The sequence below is a fragment of the Euprymna scolopes genome, chromosome 25 (assembly GCF_053919585.1).
Source record: "Euprymna scolopes isolate OS-2025 chromosome 25, ASM5391958v1, whole genome shotgun sequence".
NCBI classification, from domain to species: domain Eukaryota; kingdom Metazoa; phylum Mollusca; class Cephalopoda; order Sepiida; family Sepiolidae; genus Euprymna; species Euprymna scolopes.
This window is the reverse complement of record NC_136506.1, coordinates 83,000,857-83,018,356: the sequence shown is the minus strand read 5'-3', so window position 1 is coordinate 83,018,356 and position 17,500 is coordinate 83,000,857. Positions and strand designations below refer to the sequence as shown.

Genomic DNA, 17,500 nt, shown 5'->3' with positions numbered 1-17,500 from the left:
TAGTTGAAAATAAAATTAAAACTCGATTAAAAGATCAGACTCGGGCAGTATTTTTAAAAAAAAATAAACATTTATTTATTTTAAATTTCTTATTTTCAGCTTATACCAAAGCCTCCATCAGGGTGATTTATGTTGGATGTTCAAGATTCTCGGGGAGTGACGTCAAAAAAAGTCGGTCAAAGGTGGGGCGTAGAATCCCCGGAGATTGAATCAACAAGATTCACCCACATTTCAGGACAATGCATGAGAGAATGTTGACGTTATCTGTCCTAATAATATACATGTGTAGGCAAGTAAAGGAGAGAGCGCCCACGACAGTGACATACTTTCTCCACATACAAGTCTACCTCGCACTAATGTCGAAACTGTCATTCGAACACCGAAAAGGTTATTTTAAATAAACTATTAAAATATTTTTGATTTATAATAAGGGTATGATCTTAATGATTTCGACGATCTTACTTATAACTTACGGTTAGGAAAATCAACTTTATTATAAAAAAATCGAATTTTGGGTTCAATTCAGTTCGGTTTCAACCTCTGTCTTGAAACGACTGAATCGTGACTGCATTGATTCTTCGCTGCCATTTTTGTTATTAAGAATTATTCAACACTGGAAATCGTGACTGCATTGATTCTTCGTTGCTATCTTTGGTGTTAAGAATTACTCAATACCCAAGATCATGACTGCATTGATTCTTCACCGATTTGATTTATTACCGCCATCTTTGTTCAACGTAATGTCTTCACACTTAACATAAACAAATATTTTTATAGCCAACTGTGTTTGTTTTATTATCTCTAACAAGTGTATGTATATTGAAAAATGACAAAGGTTGATTTCTTAGAAATTATATAGACTTTAAAACACATTTGACGACCGGCTGCAGCGGATAAATAACAGTTTAGACAATACTTTTTTTTTCTTACTAGACATGGTGTTTCGACGCAGTTTCTAGTTGTCGAAGATAGAGGTTGTATCTTCCAGTTCAGTGTTTGCGGTCGAGCATGTGCAGATGTGTAAAAATTATCTGGGCAGGAGCTGCTAAAAACATCCTATCCTGCCTTGACATAGTACAAAATAGACTTCGTGGCTTAGTGGGGTCTGCCCTTTTTCTCTACCCTGCAACCTCTCTCCCACAGAAGAGACGTTGCGAGCCTATCCTTGTTTTATCGTTATTTCCATGGCAGGTGCTCGTCTGAACTCCAATCTCTGGTCCCCCCTCGCCAATCTTTCACGAAAAACACCCGTCTAGCTGAATCCACTGTGAAAAATTTCCCCCACTCTATATCTGTGCCTAGATCAAAACACGGATTCCATGAACAGAGCTTCTTTCTTAGAACTGCACGCCTTTGGAACTCTGTTCCGTCTGCCTGCTTCCCACCGGACTACAACTTGGATGTCTTCAAGTCCAATGTTAACAAATTCCTAATGAACCGCCCCCTTAAGTAAACACTTCATCAAATCTCCACACTAACGTAATATACTTTCAATAACCCTTATTCCTGAGTGGCTTCCGGGCCTTGATAAGTGGTGATCACTGTGTATAAAAAAAAACCCTGAAATCCACTGTTTAGAAGCACGATGAAAATAAAAATTCAAAATAGCGGTTAAAAGATCAGACTCGTGCAGTACTTATCTCTTTTTAAATGAATACTTATTTAAAATTTCTAATTTTCGGCTTCTACAAAAGCCTTCACCAGGAAGACAATTTTTTTTTTTTTTACGATGGAATAATAAAATGTGATCGGCCTATAGACAATTCTATACTCCGATATGTTTTTTTGTATTGGTATACATATTAAAACCTTTTTTTCTATTTATTTAAAAAAAAAAAAATGCAACTCTGTTATATATGAGTCATGGAATTGCATTCATCTACTAAAGATCTAGCTAATTTGCATATTATTTTAAACATTCATTTAAATTAAATCCCTATTAGTATTTTCGGTTTTCTTATGGGGGTGATCATCTTTAGTTAATTATTACGTATAATTATATTCATGTAGATATTATACATGGTTTATATTTGCGTAATATTTGCGTAAAAAGCTAATAATAAACACAAACCACTTTATATATATATATATATTTATGCATGCGTATATATATATATATATATATATATATATATATATATATATATATATATTTGTTTAAAAATTTTGCCTACCAAACTCCTCTGCTAGTTTTGGTCTACAGACATTTGACTTAATATATAGGTTATTCAAAACCATGCGAAACTTTATATTTGGGTTTAAGCCGGGGAAAATTGGTGTAAAAGTGTGAAAATTAAAAAAAAAAATGAAATTGGTCAGGTGAAGGTTGACGACGGCATTACGAATAGGCATACCTAACGTAATAGGTATAGGTTTATGTTATAATTTTTAGCCTTGCTACAAACATGTCATCATAGCTCAGGCATTAACGTCGAAGCAAAAATTAAATCGTAAGCTAAACGTTTTAGTTTCGATTCTCGGTGGTGGCGCACGTGTCATTTTTTTTTTTTTTTTTTAGCTTTTTAAATCATTACTATATATTGGGTCCAATATAATATAATAATAAATACGAAATCTACATTAACCAAAATATCATATTTAAGCGTATTTTACGACCGGGCAATGTCAGGCGGCCTGCTAGTACAACAAACAAAGGAAGAGATCAAAGGTCAGTCTAACCGGCAAGTCGAAAGACGTGTTTTCTCGATAGGTATATTAAGTGGAAGAATTCATTAAATTCTGTAAGGTAGGTAACGTGACAGATAACTGTGAGGCAAGGGTTGCGCAATCCCAACCACACCTCTACTGAATCGGCACTGTTTGAGTCCAGTGGCAAGGAGAAGTACAGAACGACTGGAAATAATGCCGAGATAAGCAGAGAGCACATACATCATCTGAAAGTCCCAAATGATCACTCATTTAGTACTGACCAGGTTCAAGGTTGCTTAACTTCGGTGATCCATCAGAAACCGGTGTGTCAAGTGATTATTTCTTTACATCTATGAATATCAGGGGTCAGCCACCTCCGGCCCGCGGGCATAATCTGACTCACGAGTAAATTTTATTTGGCCCGCCACCTTACTTAGGTTACAATATAAATATAAAATATATTCGTGATTTTTTATTCTTGTAGTATAATTAATGTTTCCGTTTAAATATAATCACATTATATTTAATACTGGTGTTCTTTAAATGCACAGAAAATTCATCTACATATTTAATAACATCGTTGTCCTCCATGATAATGTAGCCAAAGCGATTTGCCCCTCTTCTTTTAATAAGTATAGCTTTCGGCCCTAACGCTGCAAAAGGTTGCCGACCCCTGATGTATATTATACGCGACAACGACCTGTTACATCGCTATGTAATGTCGATTGTTTACATGTATGTATAATATGTTAGTTGATTGTCATGGAACGTATATAATTGTCTCCTGTTGAATTTATCTTTTTGTTTTTAACACTTGGGTTTATAACATTCTGTGTGTCTAGCTATGCTATGTAATCTGCATATTTAAACTAGCTAACGTACTTGCCAGCTAATAGCTCCAGGCTGTAACAGCAATGGAAGCAAACTAATTAAAAAATATTGATGTAAAAATATTTTTTTTTTAATTCATCGACTCCAATATGCTAACTATTGTTGAGTTTAATTAGTGAATTATTTTTTATTGAAGCTAATCGTCAAATAGCAGTCAATGTTAGGGATAGAATTAGCAATCAATTAGTAGTCAGGGTTAAGGCTAAAATTAGCAGTCAAGTAGCAGTTCATGTCAGGGCTAAATTGGCAATCGGTTAACAGTCAGGGTTAGGGTTAGAATTAGCAGTAGATTACGAGGTGTCGCCAATAAGTTCCCAGACTTTTTTCACATGGGCAATTTTATTGATAATACACACATGATACTCTAACTCCCTTCGAAATAATCTCCGCCGGCTGCAATGCACGTGCTGTACCGTTCCACCAACTTATGGAAATCCACAATGGAAGTCCTCCCGTGTGAGCGTGTCAATGCTCCTCCTCGTTTCAGCTTCTTTTATCTCTTTAATTGTCTCATAGCGACAGGTTTTCCTTGAGCTTAGGGAATAACCAAAAAATCACAGGGAGCAAAGTCTTTACAACATAAACACGTTTTAACTATTTCTAATAGAATTAACAATATTTAACTATTTCTAATAGAATTAACAATATTTAACTATTTCTAATAGAATTAACAATATTTAACTATTTCTAATAGAATTAACAATATTTAACTATTTCTAATAGAATTAACAATATTTAACTATTTCTAATAGAATTAACAATATTTAACTATTTCTAATAGAATTAACAATATTTAACTATTTCTAATAGAATTAACAATATTTAACTATTTCTAATAGAATTAACAATATTTAACTATTTCTAATAGAATTAACAATAGTTAACTATTTCTAATAGAATTAACAATATTTAACTATTTCTAATAGAATTAACAATATTTAACTATTTCTAATAGAATTAACAATATTTAACTATTTCTAATAGAATTAACAATATTTAACTATTTCTAATAGAATTAACAATATTTAACTATTTCTAATAGAATTAACAATATTTAACTATTTCTAATAGAATTAACAATATTTAACTATTTCTAATAGAATTAACAATATTTAACTATTTCTAATAGAATTAACAATAGTTAACTATTTCTAATAGAATTAACAATATTTAACTATTTCTAATAGAATTAACAATATTTAACTATTTCTAATAAAATTAACAATATTTAACTATTTCTAATAGAATTAACAATATTTAACTATTTCTAATAGAATTAACAATATTTAACTATTTCTAATAGAATTAACAATATTTAACTATTTCTAATAGAATTAACAATATTTAACTATTTCTAATAGAATTAACAATATTTAACTATTTCTAATAGAATTAACAATATTTAACTATTTCTAATAGAATTAACAATATTTAACTATTTCTAATAGAATTAACAATAGTTAACTATTTCTAATAGAATTAACAATATTTAACTATTTCTAATAGAATTAACAATATTTAACTATTTCTAATAGAATTAACAATATTTAACTATTTCTAATAGAATTAACAATATTTAACTATTTCTAATAGAATTAACAATATTTAACTATTTCTAATAGAATTAACAATATTTAACTATTTCTAATAGAATTAACAATAGTTAACTATTTCTAATAGAATTAACAATATTTAACTATTTCTAATAGAATTAACAATATTTAACTATTTCTAATAGAATTAACAATATTTAACTATTTCTAATAGAATTAACAATATTTAACTATTTCTAATAGAATTAACAATATTTAACTATTTCTAATAGAATTAACAATATTTAACTATTTCTAATAGAATTAACAATATTTAACTATTTCTAATAGAATTAACAATATTTAACTATTTCTAATAGAATTAACAATATTTAACTATTTCTAATAGAATTAACAATATTTAACTATATCTAATAGAATTAACAATATTTAACTATTTCTAATAGAATTAACAATATTTAACTATTTCTAATAGAATTAACAATATTTAACTATTTCTAATAGAATTAACAATATTTAACTATTTCTAATAGAATTAACAATATTTAACTATTTCTAATAGAATTAACAATATTTAACTATTTCTAATAGAATTAACAATATTTAACTATTTCTAATAGAATTAACAATATTTAACTATTTCTAATAGAATTAACAATATTTAACTATTTCTAATAGAATTAACAATATTTAACTATTTCTAATAGAATTAACAATATTTAACTATTTCTAATAGAATTAACAATATTTAACTATTTCTAATAGAATTAACAATAGACTGAATTTCTAACATTCCATTATTTATTATATTTAACACTTGCCAACAGGGTTCGATTCGAACCATATCCTAATATCATTTTCACTTATCTAGAATGTCTTCTAAATTACGTGATAAGGGACAGCCCTTTTATATAACACTCCTTTCCTTCCTACTTTTCCAAAAATGTACGCTCCTTGATATGACCTTAAACTATATCCGATGGTGAGGTCCCAGCTTGCAGGCCTTAGGGAGTGTGGAGCCACCCTTTAATTGCCATTGCTCCCAGATCAACTCTGACCCGGAGTGGTGGTACCTGTTAGGGTCCCAACTATGGGTTAAATAGAATACGACTTAAAAAACAAGTATACTATATTAAAAAATCGTTCTTCAAAATCACCAGATTCGGCATTAAATAACCTGAAAAGGGTTGATATGTCGTAAACAAAACAACCAACCAACCAACCAACCAACCAACCAACCAAAAATGTACGCATTTTTAAATTCTAGTACAGTTTTTCTCTATATGCGTACAACTACTTGGCTAAGAAAGATCAGGCACATTTAAAAAAAAAAAACTTCGTTAGTCAGTTCTTTTCCAACTGACTCCATAATTATATCAGAATATCTATCTGATCTCCCTGGCATATTCCTTTTGGGTGTAGGGTAGTACCTCCTATGATCCATATCAGCTGATCCATCCAGCCACCCTTAAGCCGTAACCGAGATCCCATTTTATCTCTTCACCAATTCGATGACTCTTCGTCCAAATGTGTCCTGCCCCTTTCTTTCGCATGGTTGTTCTACTAATTAGAGCTTTGTCTCATTTTCTAACTATCTTATTTCTCTTGGGACATGCTCAAAGCTCGTTTACTTAAATCTTTGTGGTTGGTTTCTAATTATTAAGATATACGTTTTCATCACACTGATTCACTCAGATTTCCCTGCTTGGACTCTTAGAACTCGACAAAGACTTAGAAAACATCACCCTTAACTAAATAACCCCCATCCCCTGCGTTAAAATTCCTACCTGCGCACTGAATTCTAACTATGGCTAGGATTTCTGTGATTTTTCTTTCTTTTTTTCCTCATAAGAGCATCCAAGATCCCAAAACAGGGATATCCCGCATAAATAGATCTATACGTATTTACAGCATATTTTACTTTTTCTCCCTTCTTATTACTATATGTGATTTATCCGTGGTACTGACTCTTATAGTACTTTAGTACCCTAAGGAATTCTCGTATCCTCTCCAACGCATTTTTAATTTATTGTGCCGAGACTTATCCTTTGCTCGGAGCCGTTACGTGCAGCATGCTTTAATAGCACACAATATCGCAGGTTCCCATCTGTATTTTTATAACAGGGGCATATCTAATGCTGTCCCCTGGCAAGTTACTCTTCTTGCGAAAAATGTTATGGACATAAATAAAGAAAAAAAGAAAAAGTCTCTCTTTTGGCTTTATCACATCCCAAAATCTCTCAAAATACTCGTTTACGTTATTTTCTATTGTCCCCTCTCTAAAATTCTAACAATTTTCTAGGACAGCGATTCGTCTTAATCATCATTTCATTTTTATTTTCTTATGAATTTTTTTTTTTCATTTTAATTTATCTACTTAATTATGTGTTGAATTATACATACATTTAAAAACAAGGGTTTTCTTACATGAAAGGGCTGTCCCCTTATCACGTAATTAAGAAGACATACTAGATAAGTGAAAATGATATTAGGATAAGGTTAGAATCGAACCCTGTTGGCAAGTGTTAAAAATAATGGAGAATGGAATGTTAGAAATTAAGACCATTGTTAATTCTATTAGAAATAGTTAAATATTGTTAATTCTATTAGAAATAGTTAAATATTGTTTATGTCGGAAAAAGAGTCGATTGCCCATTCTTTTAGAAATCTAGATATTAAATATGCCAGTTAAACTCCATTTATCAACTACAACATTTCATTCTTATAGTGTAGAAGCGCCGTTATCTTTTATGTGTATTTTTTTTTATCTGACTAATCTTTTTACTATCATAGCATGTTGCGTCACAATATCAATTTTGGCACTTCACTTCCAATTATTCTTTTTTATTTTATTTCTGGTCGTCCGATTTTCTGACTTTGCGCCTACCGCTACCTCCATGGTGGTAGGCCTACCAAAATGCTTTCTCGACGCCTAGACACACCAGGATTTTATCGAATCCCTACGACACATATGTTGCCCCAGGTGCCGCCGACGACGCGTCAGTGGGGCGCCTCGCGCCGCGGGGTATACGCCTGACGCCATTTCGCACCGTGTGGTGACGTTAGGCGTAGCCGGGAGCCCGCTGAACTGGCCGGTGTCGGTAGGCGTCTGGAAATGCCCGCTCGACGCCGACGAGGTCCCCACCCGTCAAACTTGTTTAAGAGGCAAAGCCTTTTAGGTTTTGTACCAACCTTATATGTACTTGGTATGATATGTACTCATCTAGAAATCATTTTTTTTTCTTAAAATAGAATATTCTTTGGTCTGCCACATTTAAATTTTAGATAGTATGTTTGTTAGTCTGTCATTTTCAAGTTTTTAAACAGTATTTTGTTGATTAATCTAAAAATAGAAGATTCGTTGTCAGTTTATTTATTTATTTTTGTCTGTCACCATTAGGTTTAAAATAAAATATTCGGATATCTTTCATGTTGAAACTGCAAATTGAATAGTTTAATTGTTTTGTTTTACGGCATATAAAATCGCTATTGTGTTATTTTATGTAACTTTGATAAAAAGAACTGCTTCAAGTTCTTTATATCTTCAAATATTTACACGTAGTCCATTGTTTTATGGAGGAAAACTTGTTTTTGGTTCTGAATTTGCAGAACATGGTTGAATTTTGCAAAGTTAATTGAAAAAGGGAACGACATTAATGTTTAGTGCATTTTTGGGCAGGAAGCCGGTGTCTTCAGACAGCCTGATCTGGTAGTAAAAGAATAGATTGGATCGACGTATATCTATCTATCTATCTACTCTGCTATTGTATAAAATGAACTTTGTCTGTGTCTGTATGGGTTCGTTCCCTCTCGACTCGGAAACGGCTTGGCCAATTTTTATGAAATTTACACGAATATATTTCATGTGCGTGGCAATGTTCTTAGATAGGTTTTGTATCAGAATGTCTTTGATAAGTATCGATAATCGATAATCGATAATCGAAATGATCCGATAAAAGAAAAAACAAGCGAATTTGACAAAAGTTAACACCTGATACTGCATGTTTCATTACCACACAAGCAGAAAGGACGGTATATAAAATTAACAGTATGCTCGTCGATATGACAGTGGCGCGTCCGAAATGAACAAAGCGCAACTAAACTATAATACTAAACTATAATAATTGTATTTTAAGCTTTAATTCAAGCTATTATATATAAATTTAATAAGTTCATAATATCAACAGTAGGTTCTCTACAGTGCAATGTAGACTACAATGCATTCGGAAATAAATCATAATGGGAGGCATGTGAAGCTCCCTTCCGGTTCACTGCAATGGGTCCCCAAACTAGAGCAGGCAATCAATCAATTTGATTAAAAAAAAATGGACGCTTTCACTGATTTCGATGACAATAAAAATATGGGAGGGTGAAACATTCGTTGATCATCATTAAATCCTGGACGACGTCGGGTCTCCCTGCTAGTCATATATATTTTTAATTATCGTTCTTTGATTTCAATTTAGTCATCTGACCGTCCGTTTGTTGGTGTGAATAAAGTCAATGGTGTACCCAAATCAGTTAAGGAACATCGATCCCGAGATCGATAAACATCTCGCTAAGTGACAACTGTTACGGTTTATTTATTTTTATGGGAACTTACTCATTCGGATGGCCATTTGAAACCGGAGGAGATAATACATGATAAACAAAAAAGCTTCGGATTAAAAAAAAAAATAAAATAAAAAATAAATTAAAAAAAACGATGAAAAAAATGTGTGTTACTTCCTGCTAACTATGGTTAACCTTCACTGAATCCCCACGCTGGTATTTAAAAAAATAAACACAATTAAACCGTGTTTGATGTGGATCTGAAAGAAAGATGTGTGTTCGAAAAAAAGCATCCTGATGATATTGTATATATATAGTGAAAATATCAGCAGCAGCCGAACGATTGATGGCTAGCGAAGCTATTAGCAGCAGCAGCAGGCATTTGAGCACTCTGCAAATTAGTAAGTATGCGCGAGTTTCGTCACAAAGAAACAAACAAAAAAATCAGCAGGTGGTCGGGGAGAAGAAAAGTGCGCTTATATATATATATATATATATATATATATATATATATATATATATATATATATATATATATATAAGGCTGTATTCATGTCTGCTTGTTTGTCCACAGTATACGTCATAGATGACGTCACAGCAGACATATATATGATATGTGCAGTATACATCAATGCAGATGGCGTTATAAATGCTGACCTCATATATGGTGACATCGTATATGAGGTCATAGCAAAAATAGTTTTAAAAAGAGGGGTGTGGCAAAAATGAAAGTAAAGATTTACAAGGAATGCTGGGCAGATCATCTAGTATATATATGCGCGTGTACTTACCTCATTTTCTCCTTCATATCCTCAAATGACTCGGCCACAAAATAAATGGGTTGCAAATCGTAATCTGAATACTCCTGGACCGATGTGGTGGCGGCGTTGAACTCCTTTCTCTGGGGCACATCCGACAGGGAATGCATCAGTTCACCGTACGAAGAGAGGGCGCCCGCGCCGTAGGCGCGAATCTCACCATCCTCTTTCACCAAACCAAACTCGACCGTAAACCAGTAAAGCTGAAAAATGAAGAAACATTTTTAACATATGAACATATTTTGACAATTATTAAAGGGTCCAACTGGCTTTATTATTATCCTCTCACCTCGAGTTCTCACACAAGCCATCATCAGCGATCACTTACCGACAATAATTTGTGGTGTTCCCTGGAGTTTGAGTGACAGGTTTTTCCAGATTTCCAGTGCTTTTCAACTCTTTCGATAACAAAAGCAGATAACTTCCTTATCGCAACAGCCGCTTACCCCTATTTTCTCGCTGGCAACGACATTGGTATTTGCTGGGGTTTTAGTGGCAAAAAGTCTCCCTAAAGTCCCAGTATTCTCCGCACGTTTCCAGTGGAAGTCTGGTTAGTGGTTTCCTTTTTTGGTTCTTTTCGGACGCTTCATGACTCTTTGTTGTGGCACTATCCAATTAAGTTGCCACCATTTTATTATTTGTACTCACTTGGAGTTCTCATATAAAAAAAAAAGATTACTCACTGATGATAACTTGTGGCGCGACCGCCTCTGGGAGCGGTGGTGCTCCTCATTGGGGGGGGGAGATTGAGACCCCCGAAACACTGAGTAAGGCCGGGCAGCTATGCTGGTATTAACTGTTAAGCAGTATTGGGTGCCCGGGCAGCGGCGGGTAACCTGGCTGAAAGGAAGAGTTAAGTTATGAATTTATTGTGTTTTTGTACAACAAACATGTACTTTACATTGTTTGGGAAAGATGACAAGTGATGTAATTTTGAAATCTAGAATGAAATTATATTTCGTTCTTGGCCTGGCGAAAACCAACTCAAGGATGTCTGACTTCCGAGTACAAGGCCAGACCAGGGGTCAAAGTGTTGGCCTCTCTAATCGGGTGAACAGATTTTCAGGCCGTGTAAGCAAACGGGACAGCCCCTGAAATTACGTGCAGATCGGTGATTGGTCCGGCGGCTTATCCCGAACCAACCGCTCCCTCGAAATATAAGCGAAGGCTCGCGACAAAAATCACAGAGTAGAGTTGGAGCCAGGTTTGAGTGAGACTAAATCAGACCGAGGGATCGTCGCCACACCTCTATCTCGCTGCCGCCCGTCACTACCGAGAGACTAAATCTAACTGAGATTCAAAAGTATTTTTGTATGAAATCGAACTGAACAGTTGTACATATGTAAACACACCTTGTAAATTTCTTTTGAATTAATTTGAGTAGAATAGAGATATCTGAGTTTGTCTTCATTTGGCCTGCATGAGAAACTAAATATTTTCAGCAGAAACCGGCGTATCAACTCGATAAACGAGGCCTGTGGCACGGAAGAATCCTGTAGAGAACTCTCGGAGAGAAGACGATCACGACCATTGCGACTTCGACGGGGTCAGAGGTCACAAACTGACAGTGTTCCCTGGAGTCTGAGTGACAGAAATCTCGACAGATCTCCAATGCTTTGTATCTCTTTAACATTTGCACATAACTTTGTTATCACAACGGCCTCTTACCATTGACTTTTCACTGGAAATAACTATTACCTGTCATTAGAATTTAGGTGATAACAAGCCTTCTTCGCACTCATCCAGTGGAGTTTTGGACAGTGTTTTCTCTATTTTGCCCTTCCGTCATCATCCTGCATCCTTTACTATTCTGTGTGGTACCAGTTACGGCTTATTATTATTATTATTATTATTATTATTATTATTATTATTATTATTATTATTATTTTACCCAGTCGGAGTTTCATAAAGGCCATCATCAAAGATTTCTCTTTGAGAACAACTTGTGGTGTTCCCTAGAGCTGAGTGATAACCAGTCTCCCCAGATTTACAGTACTCTCCACCGCTTTCGATAAACTTTGCAACTCTATTTGTGTCATCACAACAACCGCCAACCACCAATTTCACATTGACAGGGACCATTGCTCGTCACTGGTATTTGGGAGGTAATAAGCCTCTATAAGTTCCCAGTCCTCTGCGCACCCATCCATTGAAGTGCTTTCTCTCCTCGGGTTTTCCATCTTCATTATTATTATTATTATTATTATTATTATTATTATTATTATTATTATTATTATTATTATTATTATTATTATCAGAAAGTTTTTATCTGATACATAAAGAAAAGCCAACTTGATTCTGGTCCAGCCCTGGTATTTCAGTGCATCTGACACACGGATATTTGATACGGACTCGTGATTTATTCCTTTCTATTTATTGCATTTGAAAATATAATTCGTCATTATGCAATGAGAAATGTTTGAGATACTTGCGGTATTCATCATGAACAGTAAATTTGAAGTTAAATGATCGCAATCTTTGTAGTCAGCAGCAATTTTGAATAAAACATGGTTGCAATTTTTGTATTAAGCTGAACTTTTAAATTAAAATAGTCCCCATCTTTGTAGTCAGCAGCAATCTGAAATTAAAATGGTCGCCATCTTTATAGTCAGCAGCAATTTAAAATTAAAATGGTCGCCATCTTTGTAGTCGGCAGCAATTTTAAATTAAATGGTCGCCATCTTCGTAGTAAGCAGCAATTTAAAAATAACACAGTCGCCATCTTTGTAGTCAGCAGCAATTAAAAATTAAAATGGTCGCCATCTTTGTAGTTAGCAGCAATTAAAAATTAAAATGGTCGCCATCTTTGTAGTCAGCAGCAATTAAAAATTAAAATGGTCGCCATCTTTGTAGTTAGCAGCAATTAAAAATTAAAATGGTCGCCATCTTTGTAGTCAGCAGCAATTTAAAATTAAAATGGTCGCCATCTTTGTAGTTAGCAGCAATAAAAATTAAAATGGTCGCCATCTTTGTAGTCAGCAGCAATTTAAAATTAAAATGGTCGCCATCTTTGTAGTCAGCACCAATTTAAAATTAAAATGGTGGCCATCTTTGTAGTCAGCAGCAATTTAAAATTAAAATGGTCGCCATCTTTGTAGTCAGCAGCAATTTAAAATTAAAATGGTCGCAATCTTTGTAGTCAGCAGCAATTTAAAATTAAAATGGTCGCAATCTTTGTAGTCAGCAGCAATTAAAAATTAAAATGGTCGCCATCTTTGTAGTCAGCAGCAATTTAAAATAAAAATGCTTGTCATCCTTGTGGCCAGCAGCAATTAAAAATTAAAATGGTCGCCATCTTTGTAGTCAGCAGCAATTTAAAATTAAAAGGGTCGCCATCTTTGTAGTCAGCAGCAATTTAAAATTAAAATGGTCGCCATCTTTGTAGTCAGCAGCAATTTAAAATTAAAATGGTCGCCATCTTTGTAGTCAGCAGCAAAGTAAAATTAAAATGGTTGCCATCTTTGTAGTCAGCAGCAATTAAAAATTAAAATGGTCGCCATCTTTGTAGTTAGCAGCAATTAAAAATTAAAATGGTCGCCATCTTTGTAGTCAGCAGCAATTTAAAATTAAAAGGGTCGCCATCTTTGTAGTCAGCAGCAATTTAAAATTAAAATGGTCGCCATCTTTGTAGTCAGCAGCAATTTAAAATTAAAATGGTCGCCATCTTTGTAGTCAGCAGCAATTTAAAATAAAAATGCTTGTCATCCTTGTGGCCAGCAGCAATTAAAAATTAAAATGGTCGCCATCTTTGTAGTCAGCAGCAATTTAAAATTAAAATGGTCTCGCCATCTTTGTAGTCAGCAGCAATTTAAAATTAAAATGGTCGCCATCTTTGTAGTCAGCACCAATTTAAAATTAAAATGGTCGCCATCCTTGTAGTCAGCAGAATTTTAAATTAAGATGCTTGCCATCCTTGTGGCCAGCAGCAATTAAAAATTAAAATGGTCGCCATCTTTGTAGTAAGCAGCAAAGTAAAATTAAAATAATCGCTATCTTTGTAGTCAGCAGCAATTAAAAATTAAAATGGTAGTCATCTTTGTTGTCCGCAGTAATTTAAAATAAAAATGATTGCCATCTTTGTAGTCAGCAGCAATTTAAAATAAAAATGATTGCCATCTTTGTGGTCAGCAGCAATTTTAAATTAAAATGGCCGCCATCTCTCTAGTCAGCAGCAATTTATAATTAAAATGGCCGCCATCTTTGTAGTCAGCAGCAATTTAAAATTAAAATGGTCGCCATCTTTGTAGTCAGCAGCAATTTAAAATTAAAATGATTGCCATCTTTGTAGTCAGCAGCAATTTAAAATTAAAATGGTCGCCATCTTTGTAGTCAGCAGCAATTTAAAATAAAAATGCTTGTCATCCTTGTGGCTAGCAGCAATTTAAAATTAAAATGGTCGCAATCTTTGTAGTCAGCAGCAATTTAAAATTAAAAGGGTCGCCATCTTTGTAGTCAGCAGCAATTTAAAATTAAAATGGTCGCCATCTTTGTAGTCAGCAGCAATTTAAAATTAAAATGGTCGCCATCTTTGTAGTCAGCAGCAATTTAAAATTAAAATTGTTGCCATCTTTGTAGTCAGTAGATATTTAAAATTAAAATGGTCGCCATCTTTGTAGTCAGCAGCAATTTAAAATTAAAATGGTCGCCATCTTTGTAGTCAGCACCAATTTAAAATTAAAATGGTCGCCATCTTTGTAGTCAGCAGCAATTTAAAATTAAAATTGTCGCCATCTTTGTAGTCAGCAGCAATTTAAAATTAAAATTGTCGCCATCTTTGTAGTCAGCAGAATTTTAAATTAAGATGCTTGCCATCCTTGTGGCCAGCAGCAATTAAAAATTAAAATGGTCGCCATCTTTGTAGTCAGCAGCAATTTAAAATTAAAATGGTCTCGCCATCTTTGTAGTCAGCAGCAATTTAAAATTAAAAGGGTCGCCATCTTTGTAGTCAGCAGAATTTTAAATTAAGATGCTTGCCATCCTTGTGGCCAGCAGCAATTAAAAATTAAAATGGTCGCCATCTTTGTAGTCAGCAGCAATTTAAAATTAAAATGGTCGCCATCTTTGTAGTCAGCAGCAATTTAAAATAAAAATGCTGATCATCCTTGTGGCCAGCAGCAATTAAAAATTAAAATGGTCGCCATCTTTGTAGTCAGCAGCAATTTAAAATTAAAATGGTCTCGCCATCTTTGTAGTCAGCAGCAATTTAAAATTAAAATGGTCGCCATCTTTGTAGTCAGCAGCAATTTAAAATTAAAATGGTCTCGCCATCTTTGTAGTCAGCACCAATTAAAAATTAAAATGGTCGCCATCTTTGTAGTCAGCACCAATTTAAAATTAAAATTGTCGCCATCTTTGTAGTCAGCAGAATTTTAAATTAAGATGCTTGCCATCCTTGTGGCCAGCAGCAATTTAAAATAAAAATGATTGCCATCTTTGTAGTCAGCAGAAATTTAAAATAAAAATGATTGCCATCTTTGTGGTCAGCAGCAATTTAAAATTAAAATGGCCGCCATCTCTCTAGTCAGCAGCAAATTAAAATTAAAATGGTCGCTATCTTTGTAGTCAGTAGCAATTTTAAATTAAAATGGTCGCCATCTTCGTTGTAAGCAGCAATTTAAAATTAAAATGGTCGCCATCTTTGTAGTCAGCAGCAATTTAAAATTAAAATGGTCGCCCTCTTTAGAGTCAGCAACAATTAAAAATTAAAATACTCCCCATCTTTGTAGTCAGAATCAATTTTAAATTAAAATGGTCGCCATCTTTGTAGTCCGCAGCAATTTTAAATTAAAATGATCGCCATCTTTGTAGTCAGCAGCGATTTTAAATTAAAATGGTCGCAATCTTTGTTGTAAGCAGCAAATTTAAATTAAAATTGTCGCCATCTTTGTAGTCAGCAGCAATTAAAAATTAAAATGGTCGCCATCTTTGTAGTCAGCAGCAATTTAAAATAAAAATGCTGATCATCCTTGTGGCCAGCAGCAATTTAAAATTAAAATGGTCGCCATCTTTGTAGTCAGCAGCAATTTAAAATAAAAATTCTTGTCATCCTTGTGGCCAGCAGCAATTAAAAATTAAAATGGTCGCCATCTTTGTAGTCAGCAGCAATTTAAAATTAAAATGGTCTCGCCATCTTTGTAGTCAGCACCAATTTAAAATTAAAAGAGTCGCCATCTTTGTAGTCAGCACCAATTTAAAATTAAAATGGTCTCGCCATCTTTGTAGTCAGCACCAATTTAAAATTAAAAGAGTCGCCATCTTTGTAGTCAGCACCAATTTAAAATTAAAATGGTCGCCATCTTTGTAGTCAGCAGAATTTTAAATTAAGATGCTTGCCATCCTTGTGGCCAGCAGCAATTAAAAATTAAAATGGTCGCCATCTTTGTAGTAAGCAGCAAAGTAAAATTAAAATAATCGCTATCTTTGTAGTCAGCAGCAATTAAAAATTAAAATGGTCGCCATCTTTGTAGTCCGCAGCAATTTAAAATTAAAATGGTTGCCATCGTTGTAATCAGTAGCAAATTTTAAATTAAAATAATAGTCTTATATGCAATCAGCAAATATAAAATTAAAATAGTTGAACTGTTAGTAATTAATTAAAAATAATAGCATCTTTGTAATCGGCATAATCGTAATACTTTAGCTTTATTAAATATCTTAGAGATTGTGTGGCGATAAAATACTAGTCCTATATAACCGCATTGATTTGGCAGAAGAAGGACGTCCGGCCTTTGAAAATTATGCCGCAACCAAAGAAATGTCTTCCAAATAAAATATGTCGCTTTTCAGATTATATTGTTTAAATAAAGACCTGGCCAAAGATAGATTAGTTTAGAACTTAACAGAATTTGAATATGTAAAATGGATATTTACCTGCTGCTGGCGTTGCTGATGATTTAAAAAACTTTTTTTTTATATGACACGAGTAAGCATGATATTACTGGAAATTCCCATTAAAATTTAACCGGATATGCAATTTCAATAATTTTCTTGGCAGAAGGTTGTATGGAAGTTAATTTCTCAAATCCGTCCAGCATGTAC

General features: G+C 33.6%; 1 protein-coding gene across 3 annotated transcripts in view; it reads right to left on the bottom strand.

The window, feature by feature from the left end:
* The window catches only part of LOC145247470 (tyrosine 3-monooxygenase-like), a 650,093-nt gene that overhangs the window by 1,060 nt on the left and 631,533 nt on the right, over nt 1-17,500 (bottom strand). For all 3 annotated transcript variants that reach the window (XM_080109266.1, XM_080109268.1, XM_080109267.1), the window contains one exon: nt 10,436-10,665. In XM_080109266.1, the coding sequence (XP_079965392.1) occupies nt 10,436-10,665 (230 nt within the window). The remainder of the gene's footprint in view (nt 1-10,435; nt 10,666-17,500) is intronic.